Here is a 23,732-nt window from a genome sequence, read left to right as displayed (position 1 = left end):
ATTAACATATTCAATCAATATAAACAAAACAAAATTATATAGATATATATATATTTTTTTTTTTTTTCCTTTTATTCCTGTCGTTTTTATTTGGGGTATTATTCTTGCGAATATAAATATCATCGAAATTTTGTAATTTGTTTTTGTTCTGTTCTCGTTTAACACGTTGAATTAAACAATAAATGAAATAATTGTTAATAAAATTTATTGTGTGTGCACTGAAAGAATTATAGGTGACCGTTAAAGTTTTTGATTGGTTCATAAGCACCGTATTTATAATTAATTTCAAGAACAAAACAATAGAAATATAATGCAATGTGAATTATTTTATTAATAAGTATATAATTGTTAATAAGAAACAATAATTGATTGGTAATGATTTCCAAATTTTAATTAATCCCCAATATATTCAAATTAATGAAAAATATTAAATGATTTAATACGTTTCAATATTTTAAATATAATTCACAATGCGCATTGTATAACATGTAATAAAAACAAATACAAATAGAAAATTCTTTAGCAATTAAAAACGACATTCAACGTGTTAAACATATCTTCATTTTGATACAATAAATAAATAAATAAATAACTAAATAATTAAATAAAAAAATAAATAACGAATTAAATAATTAATTAATTAAATAAATGTGTGGATACATATATCGAAAAGTTTATCGATTATTATAAATGATAGTTTTAAAATCCTTAAACATTGTTCTCAATCAATCGTTTCTCTCTCTCTACGCGATAATTCATTATATTAATTAATAATTTATATTATAAAAAGTTTATATCATTGTAATATCAAATTATTAGTTAATTGTATAATTATTCGCATAGGAGATGAAACTAACTGTAAATATGTACACACAAATGATTTTAAGAACGAACGAACAAACAAACAAACAAACAATATTGTTTAGATTTAAAATATAAATAGATATAAAATAATGCACGCTTATAAAAGAAACAAAACACTAATACGCATATAAATAAATAAATAAATATATGATATAATAATCGTTCATATATATATAATTAGATAAATAAACCTGTAAATATGCGTACAATTAAACGATAAACCAAAGTTATATTAAAAATAACAATAAAGTAACCCACATTATTAAATAATAGTTACGATAATACAAACAAATTAATAATAAAATACAATGACGTTGAAAAATAGTGTAATTGTTATAAGACTGTGACCATATATACTCTTTTTAAAACAAACAAACAAATAAATAAAAATAAACAAAGCGAAAGAAGATATTATTAATGATGAAGAAAAATGAAGAACAATATGAAGATTAAAAAGTGTATGCCAATTGTATGTGTTTAGTGAGATACATTGAGAAGAAAACAACAAACAACAAGAACAACATGAAAACAGTTGAATAAAAAAAAGGCATGTTAGCATAAACGTGTATAGGGAAATTTATTTTTATTATTTAGATAGTAGCAAAGAGGAAAAGGGTTGTGTAATAAAGTGTAATGTTTAAACAAAGGAATAACAAACGAACAAACAAATAGACAAACAAACAAAAAAGACAGATTCCTATAAAATAATAATAAAAATAATAAACTGTTCTCACGGTTATATATATATATATATATATAAATATTTCCGATTAGTTCAATTACAAAGATTTGTATGTGTATGTATGTGTGATTAAGAAAAATATGAAGGAGAAAGTAAAGATTAAATAATATACACATATACGTGAGAAAGAGACAAACAAACAAACAAAAAGTATAGTGTAAATTACACGTAAAAGAAACATTCCTCGTTGTTAACTTAAAAACACATATGTAAATATGTATGTGTGTTTATGCGTGCGTGTGTGTATGTTAAACACACAAAATATTCGCGTATGCCTTTTAAGAAATACACACGGATCTTCTCAAATGTATATCTAAAAATAGTAAATAACAATAATTTTATTTGTAAACGCGCGATTTAATTTTTATATTGAGAATGAATGCCTTTGTACAACAAAAGGAAAATTATTTATCGAAAGAATACACCTACGATGAATAATAATAATAATAATAAAAAAAAAAAAAAAAAACATTCGCCTATATTATTTTTTAATTCAATCTATCACCGATTACAAAATAATTATATTTTCCATTGTCATATTAACCACCACCCTTTCCATTCTCCCGCCATTTTCTTTTTTTTTTTAATCTTAACAAAATACTTTCCTCATTATTATATTCGTAACTTATTATAACAGATATTATTTATAATATTATAATTAATTTATCTTTCATTATGATCGAGTCAACAAATTTACAATTAATATTAAACAACGCAAATCATTTTTCAATTATTTCGATACTCTAATAATGAAATACTTATTATACCATTTTTATGGTATGATTCATGATTAGTCTGTGTTTAAGTTTGATCAATAACAGAAAAGAAATTATTTTATTTTGTCGTGATTATAATAAAATAAAAGTATCAACGCGATTAAAAGTTTCATAAAAAAATAACTTTAAATAATTTTGTCATTCATACAATATTTTAATATTAAATTAAATGAAATAATTATGGAAGAAACAAGATGCACTTCGAAAGAAAGGTAAGTGTCCAATTGATATTAAAAATGGCGGCAAAGATGGCGGCGGAGGTTTGAGAAAGACAACATATTTAAGCACATATTTTCAAAAAAACATTTTGAAATATTTCAACTTTATAAAAAATTAACTAATAATTATATATACAATATAAAAACAAAACTATAATTATATTATCATAAAAATCATGTTTATATCATATAATCATATATATATATATATGTGTGTATATATTTGATATTTCATTTAATAATAATAATCATATAATCATAATATAATATTCGTTATTCTCACCTGTACGCCACATTCATTTTCACATGCCAATAAAATAGGTTTCCTTTTCTTGTATTTAAAATGAAATTGTCTTCGAAAATTTTCGGCATAGAAAAGTAATAATTTTTCTTTATCATTTAGGTTACAATAACTGTTAGGTAAAGTTGATAAATAAACGTTTTCCCTGATATCTTTTTCGGGCCAACATAATCGAATTAAACCTAATTCACGTTGTATTTTTAATAAAATATTACTAGTTATTGGTATCACTGTTAATTTATCATCTAATTCGTTGAAATCTTCGTCCTCGTATTTGTAATATATTTCACCATTATTAATTTGATCCTCGTCGTTGTTAAATACTTTCGATTCAAGGCCAGATATGGCCAATGAATTTTCTACGGATAACAACATTTCACTCTCGATTTATAATTATTTCTGTTCTATTTTTTCTTTCATACGTTGCATTTGATAATACAAAACACACCACTATTATTGTCGTTTACGTTAACACTATTTTATATTTTTCGTTACAAAAGGAAACAAGAAAAGGGACACCTTTTTTTTTCTTTCACCGAATGCGATTACCGACACGCTTTACTAGAATCGTTTTAATGATACTAATCACAAGAAACCAATGTAAACGAATCTTATCGTCATGACAGCTAACTTGTCGAATTATTTCAAATTAACGTTAATATTTAAATCTACCGCATGAGGGCACCACTAATCGATAAGTCATATTTTTTATCTGTTAATCAATCATCATTTACCTTCGTGGTAATTCAAATAATATACATATTCAATTTGATTATTATTTAAAAGAAAATTTCACGAATAATCATAAATAAAATATACAAAAATGCATATTTGTTAAATATTATTTTTCGTATATAAAAATTACAACAACAAAAACCATTTGTTAAACTCTTATGGTAAGTATTTGACTTATTATCATCGATCGATAAAATACAATTAAATAAATTAATTTTTTGTACTTAATTAGAAAAAAAAAACAATTAAAATCGAAAACACGCGAGAACGATCTTAAATATCAAACATAATCGAAGAATAATTAGTTGATAATTTGCTGAGAAATTGCTAGGGGTTCGAGAAGATAAACAATAATAACAACAACGAGATTTTACAAGGGAGAAAAAGGTGTGGGAGGGTAGAGAAGTGTTTGTTGTAGGAAGGGATGAAGGGTCCAAAGTGGCAGGAAGGAAAAAAAGATAAAAACAGAGATGATTTAAAAGTGATTGAAAGATTTAACAGTTCGAGTGGTATAAAATTGCACCAGCTTGCTTGGCTGTTAGTAGAGAAAAATTCGTGCGGAAAACAACGCAGGTAGAAAGGTCAACCCATAAAAAAAAAATCGATCAATTGAACTTCGAACGTCAATGAATACCTGAACGCCAAATACTTTAAAAGTAAATAACAAAACAATTATCGATAACTACGATTGCAAGAAAATTAAATGAATATACATTTATTGCCGGTTAATTCAAATTGAATTCGTTAATATTCGTTGCTAGAAAAATTAGCGTATCAAAATTGACCTAATTGAAGATACAATTAAAGTAAAGACAAATAAATTATTCAAATTCCACTCACTAACAAGAAAACAGATTAAAAAGCTAAACCTTGAAACAATATCAACCCCATAGTTAAGATTGGATACGACAAGTGGTTATGGAAAACTTAACTGGTGTTGCATTTATTTTTAAGGTAACAACAATTCCATGCACATTGCAACTGTGTGTTTGTGTGTGACGAGGATTCGTGGTAGTAAAATAATACAGAGTGTAAACATGGTTATACTCTAGCTCAGGGTAGGTTGGTCCTTCAACGTGGAATAGCACATGCGCTTATAGAAAGTGATAAAGAACTTTTTTATGAATGAAACCACTCGGTCTGCCGGTTCCTTCATTCCAACTCCACAACACCAACACCAATACCAACACAATCCAACACATTAATGCAACTACGTAGGTGGTGTTGATGATGGGTAAGTTGTAGTAGAGATGACACAAATAAAAACACATCTTGGTACTGTCCCCGTTCCTTCTTTCTCATCTTCCTCTTACCCTTTTTCAACTAACAAAGGACTCCATCAAACCTTCAAAAACATTCTTATATTATATACCAGTTCATTTCACGTTTAATATGGAAAATAATATATATATTATATAATTTCATTGAAAAAAAAGGAATTCAATTATAAAAATAATATAAATGAGTGATTAGTAAAGTTTTGAATGTGGCATACAATGGTGGTTTAAAAAGTATTGAGCCTACCACAATGTTAAAATACTATTGTACAATAATTGTTTGTTGACAAAATAAAAACAGAATTGTCTTAATATTTATATCTAATATATCTTTTTCTAGCCAAGTCATTGTGTAAATTATCTCGAAAATAATTCAAATTAAAATTGTGTTAAACGAGATAATTTTTCATACAACCCTTAACATATTTTTATATGTAAACATGCTGTTCAAATTTTGATATTATCATGAGAGAAAAAAGTATATATATACAAATATATATATATATATAAATATAGATACAAATCATTCTAATTTCGATACTCTAATAATTAAATACTTATAATACCTTTTTTATGGTAATTTAAGATTATTTGAAGGTTACATCTGAAATTGTAAATATTGAATAAATAACACTTATGAAATAATTGAAATTGATAATTATTACAACAGAAAAGTATTAAACTATGAAAACTTTCAACGTAAATGAATCTTTAATTCTCGTTATTCTCACCTATAGGCTGCATTTTCTTTTTCACATGCCAGTAGAGTATTTCTATCGGGTCAACAATAATTATTCGTAAAATAACACGCGTTAATTAATATCACTGTTAATCTGTCTTATAATTCATTTAAATCATCGTCTTTGTATTTATACAACTTTAATTTTATCTTCGTTGACGTTAAATTCTTTCAAATTTTTCGTTTTAATATTAGATAAGAAAATATATTTAAATTTAAATAAACAAGTTTTGTTAGTAACACAACTGAACTCTTATCGAACTATTTGAAATTAATATTAATATTAAAATCTATCGTTTGAGGGCAGCACTGATCACTGGCAGCAAAATATCGACCGTCGGTAACTACAATATAAAGTATTACCGACGTAGGGTAAAATAAATTAGAAATCTACTATTACCGACGGTAGGTGTTGTTGAAGTAGAAAACTGTAAGTATCGACTGTCGATATATTTAAAAGTAGAGTCCTACCGTTACCGACGGTGGATAAGATAAAGGTGTATTACTACTATTACCGACATGGTGCTTAGCCGGCTTGCCACTAGAATACTAAAGATTTTAAATATGCAATTAATATGCAATTAAGAATACTTGTTTATTTTGTCTGCTGTTTAGGCTCTAGCCAACTTTTTTGTGCTTTCAAATGTTCACACAAAATTTCCTAAAAAAAAAAAGATCCTAATATATGATATTATACGAAATCAAACCGTGAATAGTATAGATCATTTTATTAATAAAATTGTTTAGATACAGATTCGTATAAAACATACACAATATTAGAACAAAAATACGCACTGAAAGCAGTTGAGTGCAACAACTATTCACGATATTAGCGTATGTTTGATATCATAATTTATTATACATAATTATTATAGGAAATTATGATAATATTGTAAGGTACAAGAAAATTAGTGTGAAACTGAAATATATATACATATATATCATACACATACATATACATATATATATATATATATATATATATGCATACGGGATGTTCTATAATCGATCTTACAAACAAGCACGGAGTGATTCTGCATTTATAACTCGATTGAAAAATTAGAATACAATTTTAAATAAAAAATAAATTTAAAGATTTGTTAAATACACCTGATTCGATTTCAACTCGAATTTTGTATTTCATATTTTTTAACACGTTTACAAACATTGTCGGTATATCTCTTGCACCATTTCTACTTTTATGTTTATTAAACATAATTTTTAATTTCCAGGAATGATTGCATGTTATTCTATATTTTTGACTTATGTTAGTTTTTCACGTAGAATCATCCATTGTTTGCTTGCACCGCTAGTTATGGAACACCCTTTATATATCATCTATCTTTTTAGCGAATATTGCATCTACTTTACGCGTATTAACAATTTAGTATGATAACTTTCCGTATATCCTGTAATACAAACAGATATATATATGTATATATATATATATTTTCTTTTCATTTAAAATAATCTCTCACCTTTTGAGACAGATTAAATTATTCTATTCGTAAGTAAATAGTTTGAATGGTATGCTTGGCTAAAAACGACGACAGAATTATGTGACATTCATAATATCGTTCGTGCATACGGGCAAACAAACACGCACCAGATACACACATGTACATACATACATGAATATGAAAGTCTTACGATTTCTTTCTTTTTCTTTTTTTTCTTTTTTTTTTTGTTGAATTATCGTCATGGATCGATTATCTATTAACATAAGTCAAGAGTACGTAGAAGAAACTTTTTATTTCTTTTCCTTTCTTTTTTTTCTTTTCTATTCTTTTCTCTTTTCTTTTTTTAAATATCTTTTACTTATATTTTTCTTTGTATTAATTTTTTTTTTATATTTTTTTGTTGTTTTCTTTTGAGCAAGATTTGTTATAGCGTAACAAAGTTTATTAGCGATTAAATTCGTGGATAAAATTGTTAATTGGCATCGTGAGTATCTTGCCGCCACTTTTGAGCTGCTTCTCTTCTAGCATCCGGAACCAATTGCGAACGCATGCCACCCAATACGTTACTAGTTGCCTCAGTGGCAAGAATAATAGGTTTTACTACTGTTGGTGGTATCTGTCTAAGTACACCTCCCACAGCTCCTGATACACCTTTTTGTTCGTGTTCCTCGCTTGCAACACGTACCAATTGATTAGCCGTTTCTCCAAGTCCCTGTGTATTTATAAATATCAATCAATTAAATGAGAATTTATCATTTTTATCATAAATTTGAAATTTCTTTAAACGTTAATCACAGTACCCATAGACAATATATCTCATAGAGTATTCTATTATTTTAAAAATGTATTTAAGAGTACGAAAGAAAATTCAAATTTGCATACTTCTTTAACCAGCATATAAGCATTAGCCATGCCTTCACGAATATCCTGTGGTTGACTATATTTTTTTCTACGTCCTTTTTGTCCTTTCGATATTTGCCGTACACTTGGTCCAGGACTGACCATGTCGTACGCTGTTTCAGCTGTACTCTGTAAAGCATGTACTAGCCTTGACGTCAACTCCAATGCTGCCATTGCCGTAGAAGTCGTAAAACTATTTGCACCTCGTTGCAAACCTCGTACAATCCTACCGTCTTTCTGATATTGTTCTATCGGTAACCAAAAGAGGTCACGAATACCTTGAACTGTTAAGACATTTTTAAGTTAAGTTTATGATCTGTCGTTTTAATATTTTTACATTTTTTTTATTTGTATACGTACACAGTTGTACCAACGAGTGCATAGGACCAACTCCGCCGAGTAAACTTGGTAATTGATTTTTTTTAATATCCTGCGACCACTCGGACAACAAAAATGTTACAAGTTTATCGAAACCCAAGAGTCCGTGTCGATGAGCCAATCGTTTCAGTCTTAATTCAGAACAACTCAATTGCGCCAGACCCAACAAAAGTCCAGCTAATGGTCCGTGAGTCAGATCTACGCGTTTACCGTGATAATCCAATCTAACGAGAACTTCGGGTGCAAATATCACCGTCCTAAATATTACAAAATAATATTTATATGATATAAAACTACGTTTATAGAAAAAAGAAACATTTAATTACATAATATTGAAATGATTAAGAAAATATTACCTAAAATATATCGGCTGACAATCATCGCGAACTTCGTGTGTCGTCTTTGGTTTAGTTTTATTTTCCTTAATCGTCAATTCATCTTCCAAAAGTATAAGCAAATTTTGATCTATCGTATTACTTTGCGACGTATTCGTTGAAATTTGAACATTAGGCATCGTAGTCGAATCGTTTATGCTCATAACGGGTGGATGATGAGTAGGTGTTCCTTGTTTAGATACCGAAGAAGATTTAGAATTATTACACGTCGATGAATTATCTAAATTTTGATTGGATCCACCTCCCAATTCGTTAAAAAATTCTATCAGGAATAATAAACTATCCTGATCGATATTTAGGCGGAGTGGCAGTACACTGAGCTTCAGACAACATTCTTGAGTAGAAAGTTTAGGATCTGGTCTTAAATGAGCTGCCTTCATGGTAAACATATTAGCATGAGATTGTTTAGGTTTGGCCTCGCTACTATACTGATATAAGAACTTGTTGATATGAGAAGAGGCCAATCTATCCCTAATTTCAATCTCGTTGACTAATAAAACTTGTCTCGATGCTTCCTTCGTATTCTCTGGAAATACTTCGTGTCTGAATCGAACTTTGTTTAATTGTAATTCCATTAATACGTCGTGTTGACGATTAGGACCACCGGATGTTTTCCAATTGATCGATTCTCTGGTTCTTAAACGAGGTGAATTTGGTACACTACCAAAACGCACTTCGTTTGGATTAATCGTTGCGTAACCTACGCTGGCAGCAGAACGACTTCTGCATAACAAGAAGAACAAAAAATGGAGAAGCGTATTATTAATGATTTCTTAGATGCGATTAGATCAAATTGAATGTTCAAAATTTGTTGATCAATACCTTCCTTGCATACGTAAAGTATTATCGTTAATGGTAACGTGTTTCTTCGATATCGCATCCGAATGATCAAAATCTTTTCCTCCATACATATGCCAAATCAATGTCATTTCGCAAAGCGTATATCTTAATACAGCGGCAGGATAATGTTTGGGAGCTTTCAACAAATCGGTTTTACCGCGTGGAATAGAAAAATGATTATCTACGATCCTTAATGATTCTTCGGAAAGCCAACGTATTTCTGGTACCCCATCTCTCGGCATAATCCCGGCACCTGCCTCTTCACCTAAGATACAAAATTCTTCATCCACATCTTCTATTTCACTTATACACATTGTTTGAATACAATCTTTCGAATTAGAACATATTTCAGGAATATTATGTGACTCGGGACGTGGTTCGTCGGGAAAGAAAAATACTTCTACTTGTGTTTCCTTTATCAGTAATTTTTCATTATCTGTACTTATCGTTGTACCTTTAAGACAATAATTAATTATATATAATATATAAATGAATAATATTCAAACAAAAAAAGAAAGAAGATAAAAAAGATTGAAATAATTTTACCTTTAACTGTCTCTTCCATTGCTTCTTCCATTAAACTGTTAACCCTTTCCTCTTGACTTTTACTCAAAGTATTTATACTCTCATTACCGAGTAAACTTTCCTCGTCTCCCGGATTAGGTAGACTTATATTTTCTGTACTTTCTGTATTAGACGTTAAATCTCCATCGTTGGCAAAATATGTTAACAATTGGGTCAATGCACGACCGGAATCCGAACAGGTGCGTACGTGTAAAACGTTGTTGCTAGCTCTTAAATCGACTCTCGGTGCACCACCGCACATTTTGTCGTTCAATCTTAATGACAATTCGAAAAGACCCAAATCCATTACGCACACGTAATCTCTTTTCAAATCAACATCCTTTCCTAATTTATTTGATATAAATAATCCAATATCTTCGGCTATAAATCGTAGTGTCGAGGTACTCGTTTGAGCTGCTATATTACTCGACACGCTAAAATTACCAAGGGTCACCACAGATTTCAACGGCAAATATAATGGTCTGTAAAAGTAATTTTTATTATATTATTATTGTCGATAACACATTTTATATAAAAATATATTTGTAATCGATTAAAGACCTGTAATCAATGGTGCAATCCCAAAGATGTAAATGTAACTCTGTAAGAATTCCTGGCGGTGAATATCCAGCAACTGGATGATCAGCGACGTCTAAACAATCGGTAAACTGTGTAAACCATGAGGTCGTCGTCGAACACATTCTATGCCTCAATGTAGCATTTCTTATGCCAACTGCTACTCTGAAAGTCTATCAAGAATATTTCACATAAATTAAAATATACAAGAATATTAAAAAACGAATAAATATAACAAAAAAAAAAAAAAATAGAGAGAGATACATTTTATTAACCTTTATGCGATGATTTTGATGTGCGGATTGTATACGAACAGCCACAGTTATCATATCTTTGTTACAAGAATTAGTCGTTACATTTGAACCCAACTCGCATTTGTAAATCGTCCTTTGACAGTGTCTCGGAATAACACTATTGATAGATCTAAGCGGTGGAGTTTGCGAAGGAGTGGTAGTCAAACCGCAATGATTTAAAGAAGCGTTTTTAATCATTGCACATATGTATCCCATATTAATGTTTCCTTTGTAAGCGGTAACAGAAAATATCGTAGCATCCTCTAATCGAAGTATCAATTCGCCTTGTTGGCCAGGAATAACGTTGCGCGTGGAATCGCGTACAGGTGTGTACATAGTCAAAAGACCTTGATTAATATTCAGTGTCAATGAAAATTTACTTTGACCATTCTTAGAAATATTATTAGGTTGTTGTTTGTAACTTCTGTCCGCTGTAGAATGGAATATATTGTCCTCGTCTGAATCGGAATCAGAGTCATATTGTATACCACTTTTACACATGCTGAATCTATAATATATATTTACAGATATACGGTATGGGGTATTTATCATGCATTCATATAAAATAAAATAAAATATGTATATAAATAATATATTGAAATATTTACCTAGGGTATGCTGATTCTTGCAACAAAGTAGAAGCTAAATCAAGACCGATATGACTTTCGATATGTGAATTGTATTTGGGACGTGGGGCCGAAGGTTCCCACAAAAACATATCCGTATTGAATCTGTTATACAATAATTCGTAAAGACGTTTAGACGGTATTTGGACAGAAATTATAGGCAAATTAATTTCGACTTGAACTCTAGAACGAGCTGCTTCTTCAATAAATTCTGTCATTTCTTGCCGAGTACCAGGAATAATCAATTCTTCTCCTTCTCTGTCGATAAGAAAATTCTACTATTTATATTTATATTATTATTTATCACCCTAAATTATAATAAGTTTCAATATAAATACTAACTTTTGTTCGGGACTTCCTTTATCATCTTGCGCGTGAGGTTTGGAATGAGGCGTGTCCGATTCGTGTATAACTTTTTTAGAACTGAATGGCGACGGTTGATGTCTAGGAGCATTTTCCAAAGTATCATCTAAACTTGAATCTGCTTCTCCTTCTGAACTATCTTCCAATTGTCCACCCGAATGAATCGGGTATATCGTAACAACTATCCTTGCCCAACCAAAGCCTTCGTTTATTTGTTGATATGATCTATCATTTTTTTCATCGGATGTTGCTTTTGCTATTTCTATCGGTACATCCATTTCAGATTCTAAATACGACAATAAGAAATTTCTAAACTGAAGTTCGTGCCTAGACGAATAGGAGGTCCGACTTTCCATAGTAGAATGGATTTGTGCATCTGTAAGTTTGAGTATCATGTAATCTGGTCTTACAGATCTTTTCCACCATGGTGCTCTATTCATATCGTGCAGAGGTCTCAAGTCTGGTATAGGAAATCTATACAGTAAAATATATATATCGGAAAATTATTTATCGTAATATTTTCTTACGTTAGATTTTAATCGTATAATCACCTTAATTTAATTGTACAAGACGACGAAGACACGTTTATATCTATTTTTGAATCTGGTAGCGCTGGACTTTCTACTGCTTGATAAAACAATGTTTGTTGGTTCTACAAAATATAACAAGTTATTAATTTCATTGGATATTTATATTAATTCATTTAAAAATCTGACAAAACTTACGGTATCTCTATTAATCGTTTGATTACAGGTACAAATTGGTTGTGGGTTTAATAAAGCAGATATTCTATCCACTATTGTGATATCTATTTCAGTCTTACAAGGCTCCAGTTGAATACTAAAAAGATTTAAATAAATTTTACAATGTTATATGAATTATTTCATTTAAATATTAACTTACTTGATCTCTGTGCGTGGGTGTGCATATTTGATCAATGAAGCATGTCGAACGGCTTTCTCTCTATACTGAAATCTCATTCTAAAATCAGTTTTATCTGAGAAACCATAATTATTGGAGGCTTCTTTTTGAAATCCTAACAATTCGACGAATTCTGTATTCAATGTTCCATTCGAATTGCAAGAACTTGAATTAACTAAACATTCAACAATTTCTAAACTGGCTAACGTTAAATTCCCTGATATTACAGAATATTGCGCAGTAGTTTTTTCATTTCCTTCGATGACCAATGGTGCTGCGAGTAATCTATAAATATAATAAACATAAATCTTTAGATACGTTCTTATAATTAATAAGAATGTATTTAGTATTAACATTTATACCTAATATGGCTAAGACGGCAAGCATCTAAAAGTAATTTAGACGCTTTGTCAAAATCTTTATTTCCGTAACCACTGGGTGCAAACATTCCTAAGTGTTTGAAAAATTCCTCAGCCGAATTTTTCATTTGTTTTATACTACTGCTAGTCAAACCGAGGCCTTCTACGTTCGTTGTCAACATATCTTCGTGTAATAAAACTACAGCAATAGATGATACTCTGATGTGAAACTGTGATGTTTCAGCAGATGAATCAGAATCCAAACTATGCCTGTGTTTACTGTGTTTTGGCAAATTTGTATTAGAACTTCTCGAACTAATACTACTTGCTATTATACTATCATCCATGCTTAAATTATTGCTCAGTATTGAATCGTTCATAGGTGAGGAACTAGGCAGACGCATTGGTAAAAATTCTTCTTCGTCGGTTGATTCTTCTAAAGATGCCGTCGACCATCCTTGCGTAAGTCTCAGATCCTTAATTAAAAATATAATCAATAAATCAATCAAGTATTACGCAACTTTTCTGATCTATGATTGCTAACAAAATTAATATTCAATTACCATTGATTTGATTCCTTGTATTGGATGTATTTGATGTATTAATTCACGTTCGACTCTATTAAAATCGCTACCAGCCATTGGTTTTTCTGTACAAGTCCTTGGTGCAACGTTGCTTACGTCTTCCAAATCAGGGGATGCAAGGCCATGAGCTAATTCCAAAATAACGTGTACTTGTCGAGGACTCAGGTAAGAAGTGAAAGATCCCAACGTTATTTCCAACTCTACCTAAAATAATATAAATTTTTATATTAATATCAAGAAACATAAAGTTCCCAAACAAAATTATTTACTAATTTACCTTTGGTCCCGATACACCTTCGCCTTGTTTCATTTTTAATCTGAATTCTTGACGACCAGCAAATTTGGCGAACAATATGGGATACGATTCGCTTAAATTGTTAATTAAACTTCTATCAGGATAATTTTGCATACTTTGAGTCGGTGATATTTGTGCGGAAAAAAATTGGCCATCCGAAATCTAAAAAGAAAATAAATGAATTATCGTAGAAGTGAAAAAAATAAATAAATTAAAAGAAAATAAATAATAATGAAAGTACTTTTGAGTCAGGCGTAGAGCATCTGCTGGTGGTCATGATGCTTCTGGAAATGGTTCTCGATCGAGATGGGAATTCATCAGTATGAAGAGTTACACCTTCCAAGTAAAATCGTTTGGTTGAGAAGGCTGATACCACGTAGCCTTTTCCGGACTGACTTTGATCAATGGAACTATGACTAGGATCCAACCCAGCTTCATCAGTATATTCAAGGTACTGTATACACATTTCTAGAGCTACACCCATCGTTGAATCCAAAGGTACGTGTTCCAATCTTATAACTGTATCTACGAATCTGACTTTTGCCCTACACAGAACTGAAGAACAAATAAATTGATAAATAAATTTATATCCCCACATATAGAACAATGTAAAATTGATTTTTTTTTATTTCAATTGTTAACTATTATTAAAAATCTTTACCGGAATCAATTGCTTGAGCGAACAATTCTACACCTTCCAAAGGTTGCGTATTTCCAGCATTATTGGCATCTTGTTGCAAACATTCTTGTGCAAGTTGCATACTGGACGTCATCGAACTCCACACGGATTCAAACATGGAAGTTCCATTTTCAGTTCTTTGTCTCGGTTGTACGGTCAACCTGAGACCTGTTACTTCTGCATAACTCGCTTCGCTGAGTAATGCTGACCATGGTATGCTAATGGACATTTCCGAAATGAAACCATCCACAAATTCCAATGGAAGATTTTGTTGTTCGACCAATTCGTTAAGAGCCTACAAAATAAAATTAATAAGTAAACATTCGCTTACGTGTACAACAAATGTAAATAAACTTATCTCTTATACTTACATTGTAAACTTTATCTTAATAAAATTACTCATAAAATTCTTCTAAAGAAAAAAGAAAAAAAAAAAGAATAATGGAAGCGATGCAAATGAACAAATTGATTGTGTGTGTACATATATTTAATTAATAAATGTCTAATTGCAGTATAATTCTGAATCGAAGAAAAGAATGTACGTCCGAGTTGTGTTATGATGAAATTAAATGAAAATATTACTGATAAGAAAATGGAAACAAAGAAGATGAAAATAAAAATAAGAATAACATGGAATATAATATTTGCATTGTAGAAAATAAAATGCATCTGTGAGTGAAAAATAATGTTACGATGAAATGAAATGAAAACACTGATAAGAAAATGGAAACAAAGAAAGAAAAATATGATTTACCTGAACGTCAAGGGTAACATTGGTAACTCTACCAGTCCCATTGTAAAGGTCCACAGTAAGTTGATCTAACGTCAACTTTTCTTCAAAAAATTGTCCGAGATATCTTTGCAGTAAATACCTGCAGATCCTTTTCTTTATTCCCTCCGACCAAAGCCAAGACATTGTTTGTTTGTTAATTATCTAATAAAATTTCCTACAACGAGAGAGAGAGAGAGAGAGAAAGAAAGAAAGAAAGAAAGAGGGAGATGAAAAAATCGTTTTACTTTAATAAAATCATGTGTTTGATATTATTTTAAATAAAAATACAGGGGGGGGGGGGTAAAAAAAAATTAAATAAATCTCTGCATGTATAAATGCGCGCGCGCGCGCGCGCTCGTGCGTGCGTGCGTGCGTGTGTTGCGTGCAAAGATTTTTCCTCTTCTTTATTATTATTATAATTCATCAGCTGGCATGGTAATCGACAAAGAAATTAACCCCAAAAATAAATCACATCCTCGACACGTGTTGTAATTAACTAAACTAATTCGCGACATAATCGATCGCGTTAAATTACACGCGCAAAAAATCGAAAGACAATAGTTAGTGTTTGTTTCTTTTCTTTTTTTCTTCTTCTCTTTTTCCCCCTTTAAAACTACACAACTTCGGCCCAATGTTTTGTTCTTCCTTCACGAGTTTAATACACACACACACACATACACACTTACATAGCACGTACACGCGTGTTATATATACACATGTCTATATATATATATATATATATTTGTTCATAAGAATTCACGTACACATTATCCACTCAATGGCAGCCCAAAACATTACACACTTCTTCATCGATTGAAATCAGCTGACTTTACAGCATGCCCTGTGTCGACTGTATTATACATCCCTTCCTCCCCAAACCATTCCCCCTCTTTCTTTTCCCCCTTCGTCTATTCCACTCCACCGACCCTCTCTTTCCGTTACACACTCTCTCTCTATCTCTTTCTTTTACATTTTATTCATTAGTAATAGTTTGCTACTTAATCGTTACCAACTCATAAAAATATACTATTCTTTCATTTTTTTTTACATCTCTTTGACCTAACCTATAAATTTTTTTATTTTTATTAAACAAATAATTATGCATATATATTTATGTAAAAGATGCACGCATGTATGCGTTTGGATATACAGTTTTGTAATATGAATTTTCCTATTTAATTGCTACCAACTTATTAAAATTTACAATTCTTTGTTATCTTTATAATTTAACCTACAAATTTTTCTTTCTTTTTTTTTTTTTTCTAATCAAATAATAATTATATACATGTATGTCATAATATGTATATATGTTTATGCGAGAGAGATATAAATTATTTTATGTTAATTATTATCATTTTTGTATATCTAAATAATATTGTATAAAAGAATGTAAAGAAAGATATGAAAAAGAAAATGAAAGAAAATTCTGTCTAATTTTTCCTATTTAATATATTCTTTGACTATTCTTTTCGTTTATTTCTTTCTTTTATTTTTTTCGTTAAAATCAATAAACTGATAGTGTTTGATAATACATTTTTGTAATCTCAATGACGTTTATGAGTAAATATTACTAATGTAATATGTAAATTAAAAGATTTAATCAATGTGTGTATTATATATTACAAAGAATAGTTTCGCGCGTTTAATATTTAAAGAAAATGATAATTTGAATTCGTATTAAAAGACTTAAATAATTCTAATGAAATTTCATTATAAACAAAACTTTCTTCAATTATTTTTCTTCTTAATACACAATTATTATACCATATTATTTTAATTAACATTATTTTTTATCTTTGTCTACTACAAATATTATTGCTTTAAACGTGTATTTAAAAATTTTTATGTTATGAGGTTGGTAGCCCTTACGTCTTAGTATTCACATGCATTTAAAGTCAAACGCATTTTCTAAATACGCCCATCGATGCTTTAAGTAAAAATATTCAGTGACAATCATTGACTTTCATTTATGGAAAGTCAATGATTTTATTTCCATAATAATATATTGGAATTAAAAATTCAACCACTTGGTAATAATATCCAGTGGAAAAAACCAACAACAATAAAAAACATCCAATTGTCAAATCATTGTTTCGCATTATTATTATGGCTCTTACTAATATTCTACTTCTCAGTCAAATAGCTGGTTATGTTGTTGCACTTATTTTATCTCTTTGTATTATTGTACCTATGAGCTTACACCAAGATGAATTTCAGTAATTACTCTTACAATAATTATTATTTATTGTTACGATGAGAAGAATTGATTTGATAACTTTTGATATGAATTTTCAGAGGACACTGTCTATTATTTTCGACTGGAACTTGGCAAGAAACAGATGGACAGTTCGTAGTTAATTGGGCTTCGCAAATATCATGCAATTATACCATATTCGTTGGACTCGTATTACTTTTAACTGCAGCATTTCAGATTTACAGACTTTCCGTTTTCATGTATCGTGGTGAAGATAGTTCATTCCTATCAGCGTTCGTTGACGTAGTCAGTTGTATATTTCTAACAATAATAACATTGATTGCTGCAATCATTGTAACATTAGGTTTTATGACCTGGTGTCAATGTATGACTAAACGATTTCCTTCCTGCGAATTAGCAGCTGGTAATGATATCGATAAAGCAGATGGTATCAATACTTCTGGTTTTCATATTGAATTGGGTGCTGCACAATTTGGTACCTGGAGTAGTTTGTCCATTTGGGTCGGTTTATCTGTTTTCGCTGTGTTAAAACTATTGCGTTATCATCAGATAGAAAATATGAAGGTATCTATGTATAGAGAAAGACAAAAATTGATTGAAGCTACTGGTAATAGTCAACAACAAGAATCGAGTTAATCTGACTTGAAATGATGAAGAATTTATTAAGTTATTAATAGAATATTTTGTGTAGAAATTCTTTAGTCCATATGGCTTCCTTCATTTAGTATAGCTGAAAAAAATTGTTAATGTATATGTTTATGTATGTATAAAACTATGATCGATAAGAACGTATGCAATACTCTATTTTAATGAAGATTATTTACTATAGCAAACTATTCATTTTAATATTTTAAATATTTAATATTAATTCATTTATTTTTTATTAGTATTATTAACATGTTCACTGCCAGTGTCATATATCTGTAATTTGTTATGACATCAATTTCCATAAAAAACCTAGCATCCTAACATTTGTGACAGTAATTAATGTAAAAAATAAATCCTGGGCTTCAGTGAACATGTTAATTATGTTTAAAATATGTAACAATTAATATATATCAGACTTGTATATTGATGCTCAAAGAAACTATGTTAATTTTATTTTTACTTCATATTGTTTTTTATAATTAAAAAAAGGAAGCGTTTTAATATTAATTTATAAATAAAAATATTTAATATAATTTACGTGTATGTATATATAAGTTATGTGGCTCTATCGAAATACAAATCTAATTTATCTATTTATTATGTTAATCTTGAAAGTTAATTAAATCAATAAAATGAATAATTTTTAACAAAATTTATATTTTTATAAGTTAAAACTTTATGCTGTAACTCTAAAGATGAAAAATATTATATATAGAGTATTTCCAGTTATTTACTGCAAAATTTTACAAAATGAAGATCTAGAATAATAATAATTTATTTAAAATGAATGTTTTATTAATTGTTTATTTGTCAATTATATTTTATTGACTTTGGTGGTAGATATATTGATTTGATTAAAAATTTGTACGTAACTATGCGCACTTGATAGAAACATAGAACTTTCAAATTCCGGCCAGGATACAAATTCTTTATAAAGATTTAAACATTCGATAGGTGTTAAATCTATAAAACGAGTAAATATATTGTAGTCCATTTGTATTAATTTCAGTCCAGATCCTGGTACCCATTTTCTGAAATATGACATTAATTATACATAGTAATTATATCATCCTAGAAACAAATAAAATAATTTATAATCCTTTGTACTATAACAATGTATAAAACTGATACACTTTACGGTTCAAATCTAAGAAACACGATAAATAGCACCAAAAAGCTCATTACGTTAAATCAAAGTCAAAGGGATTAAATTAATTTTATTTATATTTATTACACTTACTCCAATTCGGGTATTATTCTTTGATCTCGTTCTGTATAATGATATTTAACAAAATACCAATAAGGTATTATTTCTTCTAATTTTAAATAATTATTGAAAAGTTCTGCTTTTGGTTCTATTTTAACAACTTTTAAGATCTCATGATCATGGATTTTGTTTTTAAACCTTAGTGACTGTTTTTTCCAAGGTATATACGACATTCTTTCTATATCACCTAAATATTTACAATTAAATAATGTTTGAAAGGAAATATAAAGGTAATGCATCATGGCTTTATTGCTAGGGGAACTTAGAGCCTAAAAAATACAACAAAAAATATCAATTATTATAGGAACATAGATTAATATCCAGTAGTCCGATAATTTGAAATATAATTACATTCCAAAGAGATGGTGTTATCGCCGTATAAAAAGATGGTCTTCCAAATTTCATACAACTGTTACGAAACACAAGAGCCAATAGTAAATGCTTAAAGAATTTGATATTAGTACATACTCCAATAACTTGCATGTATGTTGATTCATTTTCCCAAGGTACATCAGGGATATCATTTAATATTGTTTTTATTCTATTCATGTTATCCTGTTGATCCATGAAATGTAGTTTGCTCATCTCAAATAAATTCGCGTTTCTTATAACGAGCCTATTAGGATATTTCGTTTGTAATTCATTTAACTTAGGATAAAAACAATGGTTTGTTTCAAAAGCGTATATCTTTTTAATACCAGCATTTAACAATTCTTCCGTTAATATACCTATCCCAGGATTACATTCCGCTACGAAGCTCATATCTTTGGAAAGATCATTGATTATCAATTGGACAAATTTCGTAGCTGTATTTTTTTCCATCAAATAGAAAATATTCCCTTTACCGGTTATTATTTTCATATATTTTTTGGGACAAATTTCACCTAGTTCGGGATTAATAACTCTTACAATATCTTCTATAATTGTATGCTCTTTAAAATCACTTAATATCTTTGCTTTTCCTTTCTTAATTGCTATTGTTTCCAATTCATTTCTTTTTATTTTATCATTATCAATATTATTTACTGTGACAATGTTATTACTGTTTGAGAACAATCGTGAATAATTTGCATATAAGCAAGATTTTGTATGTGTCAATAACATTGTCAAAGGTTTAATCCTTTCCATTTGTTTAATTAATGAAATTATAAAATTAATGCTTATCATTGCGCTCTTTTCTTATTATACAATTCTATAATAGCAAATTGCATTACGTCTAACTAAACTTTGTTTTAAAAGTTAACAACGTCGATTGAACATATGTACAATAAAAGAACTGAGATCAATTCTATTTAATGAAATATTTTACAATTTATTAATTACGATGTATAAATACTATAATATATAACTTTTATAACTAATATATAACAACTGTGCAACTATATGCTTATGTGATTTTAGGAAGGCCATAAGATATAATCTTATTTAATAAATTGTTCATGTAAATTAAAAACTGACACAAATTTAACTGATTTCACATATATATATATATATATATATATATATTATCTTTTACGAATGTAGAAAACACTGTTTATTATTAATATAATTTATGTAAGTTTATAGATTAGAAAAAGTATTGTTTCTTTATTAATAAACACATTTAAAACTCCATCGAATGTTTCTTCAAAAGAAGATAAGTATTTCTATAGAATGTAATCAATTATTAGTTAATTAATTCAATATACAAAATGTACATTTCTAATCTTTTAACTTACACAACTCAGCATCCAAACTTTAAAGGTAAGAATATAAAACTATTTACATTTGAGGTTAATATTGACAAAACATTTTTCAAAATCTTTTTTTTTATAGTGGAAAAGAAAGAAATCTAAACATTAAAAAATATTTTCGAAATCTATCATCAGGTAGCGCGACGATCACTGATGTTTCTTTATCGATGCAACTCCTGCTGCATTTGTAATTTATATTTTGTCCACGCTTGTCGCTGCAGTCGCACATGCATCGGATGCAAATTAATGTGAATAGCTTTAACAATGCGCAGACGCATTGTAAACATATGATAAAAAATATTTTGCAATTATGAAAATATTTAGCGTTATTATAAATATATCATATTTTTGATAATAAATGTTTTATGCATATATATCTGCGTAATAATATTTTAGAAAATTATTTTGAAAATAAAACTTTGTTATTTTTAATCAATAAAAGTTATTCTCATTGATCAAGTTTATTTCATTGCATATTAAAAATAAATAAAAATAAGATAAAGTATAATTGCAAAAACAATGGCAGAAGAAAAAGTAGAAAGGTAATTTTATTTAATTATTAATTTATATTTTTTTTTCTTTTCATTTTCTAAGTTAAAAATTACTTTTGTTTCTATTTTCATCATTATAGGTTAAAATCTTAAATATCAATTATCTTTTTTTTTCCCGCCATAATGATATTTATTGTTATTATTTTTTAAATGTAAATATATAAATATATATATATATTTATTGTTTAATTAATGAAATTATTTTTTTTTGCAGCGATAAGATGGATAATGTGCAAGCCATTAGTGTAGACGATAAAATGAAAGTTAAACCAGACGACAAGAATAGACAGAAACTGCAAAAGCCAGCAGAACCAAATGACAAAATTAATAATCGGAGTAATAATAACGAATCTGGAAATTGTTATTGGTAATCTAAATGCAACTTGTATTATAAAAGGAAATTATGACGCAGCATTTGCATATGTGTATATTAAAACATTTCTCTTTTTTTTTATAGTGGAAAAGAAAGAAATCTAAACATTGCAGAATTATTATGCGCCAGTTGTTCGAGGTGGTTTCACGAATCTTGTATTGGATATCAGTTAGGCAAATTAGTTCCTTTCATGATGAATTATGTTTTTATGTGTAAAAATTGTTCACCTACCGGATTAGAAAGTTTTAAAAAAAATCAAGCTCGTAAGTATGTCTATATAAATTGATTTTTTAAATTATATTAACGGTTAATGTTGTTTTCAGCATTTCCTCAGATGTGCGTAACAGCTATAGCTAACTTATTACAAATTTGTCAAAAAGAAAGCGAACAGAGAACATTGTTTCATAAGGAAAAAGATATAATACCTTTCATCGAATGTCATTGGGAAAGTATGACAACAATGCCTCGTAGAGTCACAAATTCTTGGCATGTTACAGTAAGTTAATGCTAAAACATTTCAACTCAAAGTTAAACTTTTACAGTACTTTACAATTTCACAAATATTATTTAACATTAGTGACCGACAATAAACTTTACAGAGAAAGCTGAACAGAAGAAGCTTGGCTCTTAATGCGTTAAAAATGTTATCACTTTTTTTCATATTGCTTTTGTATATTCCATTTATATATATAGAAGGTATTCAAAATTAAATTTATCATTTTATACATTTGTAACTGTAGATACACAGAGCATTAATGAAAGATGTTGGCACATTATTTACCGTGGATGAAAGTAGTACAGAAGGCCCATTATTTGGGCTTGCAAACCCAGATCTTATGTTAATTAAACCTAATTATGAAGCAATGATTAAGGGAGGTCATTTAAAAGTTACTGAAATGGGTGTTCAACATGTTGGTAAGTAAATTATTATTATTTTTTCTAATATGAGAGGTTTCTCAAATTTTTCCACTCTACGATCCCCCATTTATTCGACTTTGTACTATTTTGTTTCGTTATCATAAATTCATAGATATTCCATACATGTAGCGTTGCTAAATAAACTGATTTTCAATTAATTTCAATTCTGTTCTAAAACATTTACAATATAAAATATATATATAAAATAAGAATAAAATAAAATATAATAATGAATAAAACCTGTCATACTATCTTCATTTCTTAAGTTGAGATATACTAGTAAGCTTAATGTTAGCATACGTATATATGTATATCTTATCTTATCAAGGAAATCACTACTACAATATCACATAACAAGCTACTAATAAGA

The 23,732-nt window shown here is 28.8% G+C and overlaps 5 protein-coding genes across 10 annotated transcripts in view; 2 read left to right on the top strand and 3 right to left on the bottom strand.

The window, feature by feature from the left end:
* Nucleotides 1-3,404, bottom strand: part of LOC106790222 (dynein regulatory complex subunit 7) — a 108,830-nt gene extending 105,426 nt beyond the window's left edge. The window contains exon 1 of the mRNA XM_014754974.1: nt 2,884-3,404. Coding sequence (XP_014610460.1) covers nt 2,884-3,276 — 393 coding nt within the window. The 5' untranslated portion in view covers nt 3,277-3,404. The remainder of the gene's footprint in view (nt 1-2,883) is intronic.
* Nucleotides 3,405-7,308: 3,904 nt separating this feature from the next.
* Nucleotides 7,309-16,607, bottom strand: LOC106790234 (autophagy-related protein 2 homolog B). 3 transcript variants are annotated; one of them, XM_014754994.1, is made up of 20 exons: nt 16,114-16,607; nt 15,640-15,832; nt 14,868-15,180; nt 14,448-14,761; nt 14,189-14,368; nt 13,891-14,115; nt 13,331-13,803; nt 12,951-13,253; nt 12,773-12,887; nt 12,599-12,699; nt 12,027-12,521; nt 11,667-11,942; nt 11,041-11,566; nt 10,751-10,938; nt 10,172-10,671; nt 9,608-10,079; nt 8,747-9,508; nt 8,373-8,647; nt 7,995-8,296; nt 7,309-7,824 (listed from the first exon to the last, which is right to left on the bottom strand). In XM_014754994.1, the coding sequence occupies exons 2-20, from the start codon at nt 15,799-15,801 to the stop codon at nt 7,585-7,587; spliced, it is 6,222 nt and encodes a 2,073-aa protein (XP_014610480.1). In that variant the 5' UTR covers nt 15,802-15,832; nt 16,114-16,607; the 3' UTR covers nt 7,309-7,584. The 3 variants fall into 3 exon arrangements, with proteins under 3 accessions (XP_014610480.1, XP_014610481.1, XP_014610482.1); XM_014754995.1 differs by having other exon boundaries at nt 16,422-16,601; XM_014754996.1 differs by lacking the exon at nt 16,114-16,607 and having other exon boundaries at nt 9,608-9,890; nt 15,640-15,801.
* Nucleotides 16,608-17,534: 927 nt separating this feature from the next.
* LOC106790237 (transmembrane protein 179) lies at nt 17,535-18,674 on the top strand. Its single transcript, XM_014755003.1, has 2 exons — nt 17,535-17,873; nt 17,953-18,674. Exons 1-2 carry the CDS (start codon nt 17,764-17,766, stop codon nt 18,506-18,508), a joined length of 666 nt encoding a protein of 221 aa, XP_014610489.1. The 5' UTR covers nt 17,535-17,763; the 3' UTR covers nt 18,509-18,674.
* Nucleotides 18,675-19,318: 644 nt separating this feature from the next.
* Nucleotides 19,319-21,626, bottom strand: LOC106790236 (dimethyladenosine transferase 2, mitochondrial). 4 transcript variants are annotated; one of them, XM_014755001.1, is made up of 4 exons: nt 21,553-21,626; nt 20,139-20,671; nt 19,761-20,056; nt 19,319-19,551 (listed from the first exon to the last, which is right to left on the bottom strand). In XM_014755001.1, exons 2-4 carry the CDS (start codon nt 20,646-20,648, stop codon nt 19,335-19,337), a joined length of 1,023 nt encoding a protein of 340 aa, XP_014610487.1. In that variant the 5' UTR covers nt 20,649-20,671; nt 21,553-21,626; the 3' UTR covers nt 19,319-19,334. The 4 variants fall into 4 exon arrangements, with proteins under 4 accessions (XP_014610487.1, XP_014610488.1, XP_014610486.1 ...); XM_014755002.1 differs by having other exon boundaries at nt 20,139-20,551; nt 21,553-21,623; XM_014755000.1 differs by having other exon boundaries at nt 21,506-21,592.
* Nucleotides 21,627-21,833: 207 nt separating this feature from the next.
* Nucleotides 21,834-23,732, top strand: part of LOC106790235 (set1/Ash2 histone methyltransferase complex subunit ASH2) — a 3,703-nt gene continuing 1,804 nt past the window's right edge. Inside the window, exons 1-5 of the mRNA XM_014754998.1 lie at nt 21,834-22,062; nt 22,286-22,438; nt 22,529-22,707; nt 22,768-22,940; nt 23,185-23,359. Coding sequence (XP_014610484.1) covers nt 22,040-22,062; nt 22,286-22,438; nt 22,529-22,707; nt 22,768-22,940; nt 23,185-23,359 — 703 coding nt within the window. The 5' untranslated portion in view covers nt 21,834-22,039. The remainder of the gene's footprint in view (nt 22,063-22,285; nt 22,439-22,528; nt 22,708-22,767; nt 22,941-23,184; nt 23,360-23,732) is intronic.

This window comes from Polistes canadensis, unplaced genomic scaffold (genome assembly GCF_001313835.1).
Source record: "Polistes canadensis isolate GaletaPanama2010 unplaced genomic scaffold, ASM131383v1 scaffold_225, whole genome shotgun sequence".
Classification (NCBI taxonomy): Eukaryota; Metazoa; Arthropoda; class Insecta; order Hymenoptera; family Vespidae; genus Polistes; species Polistes canadensis.
This window is presented reverse-complemented; position numbering and strand designations above follow the sequence as displayed.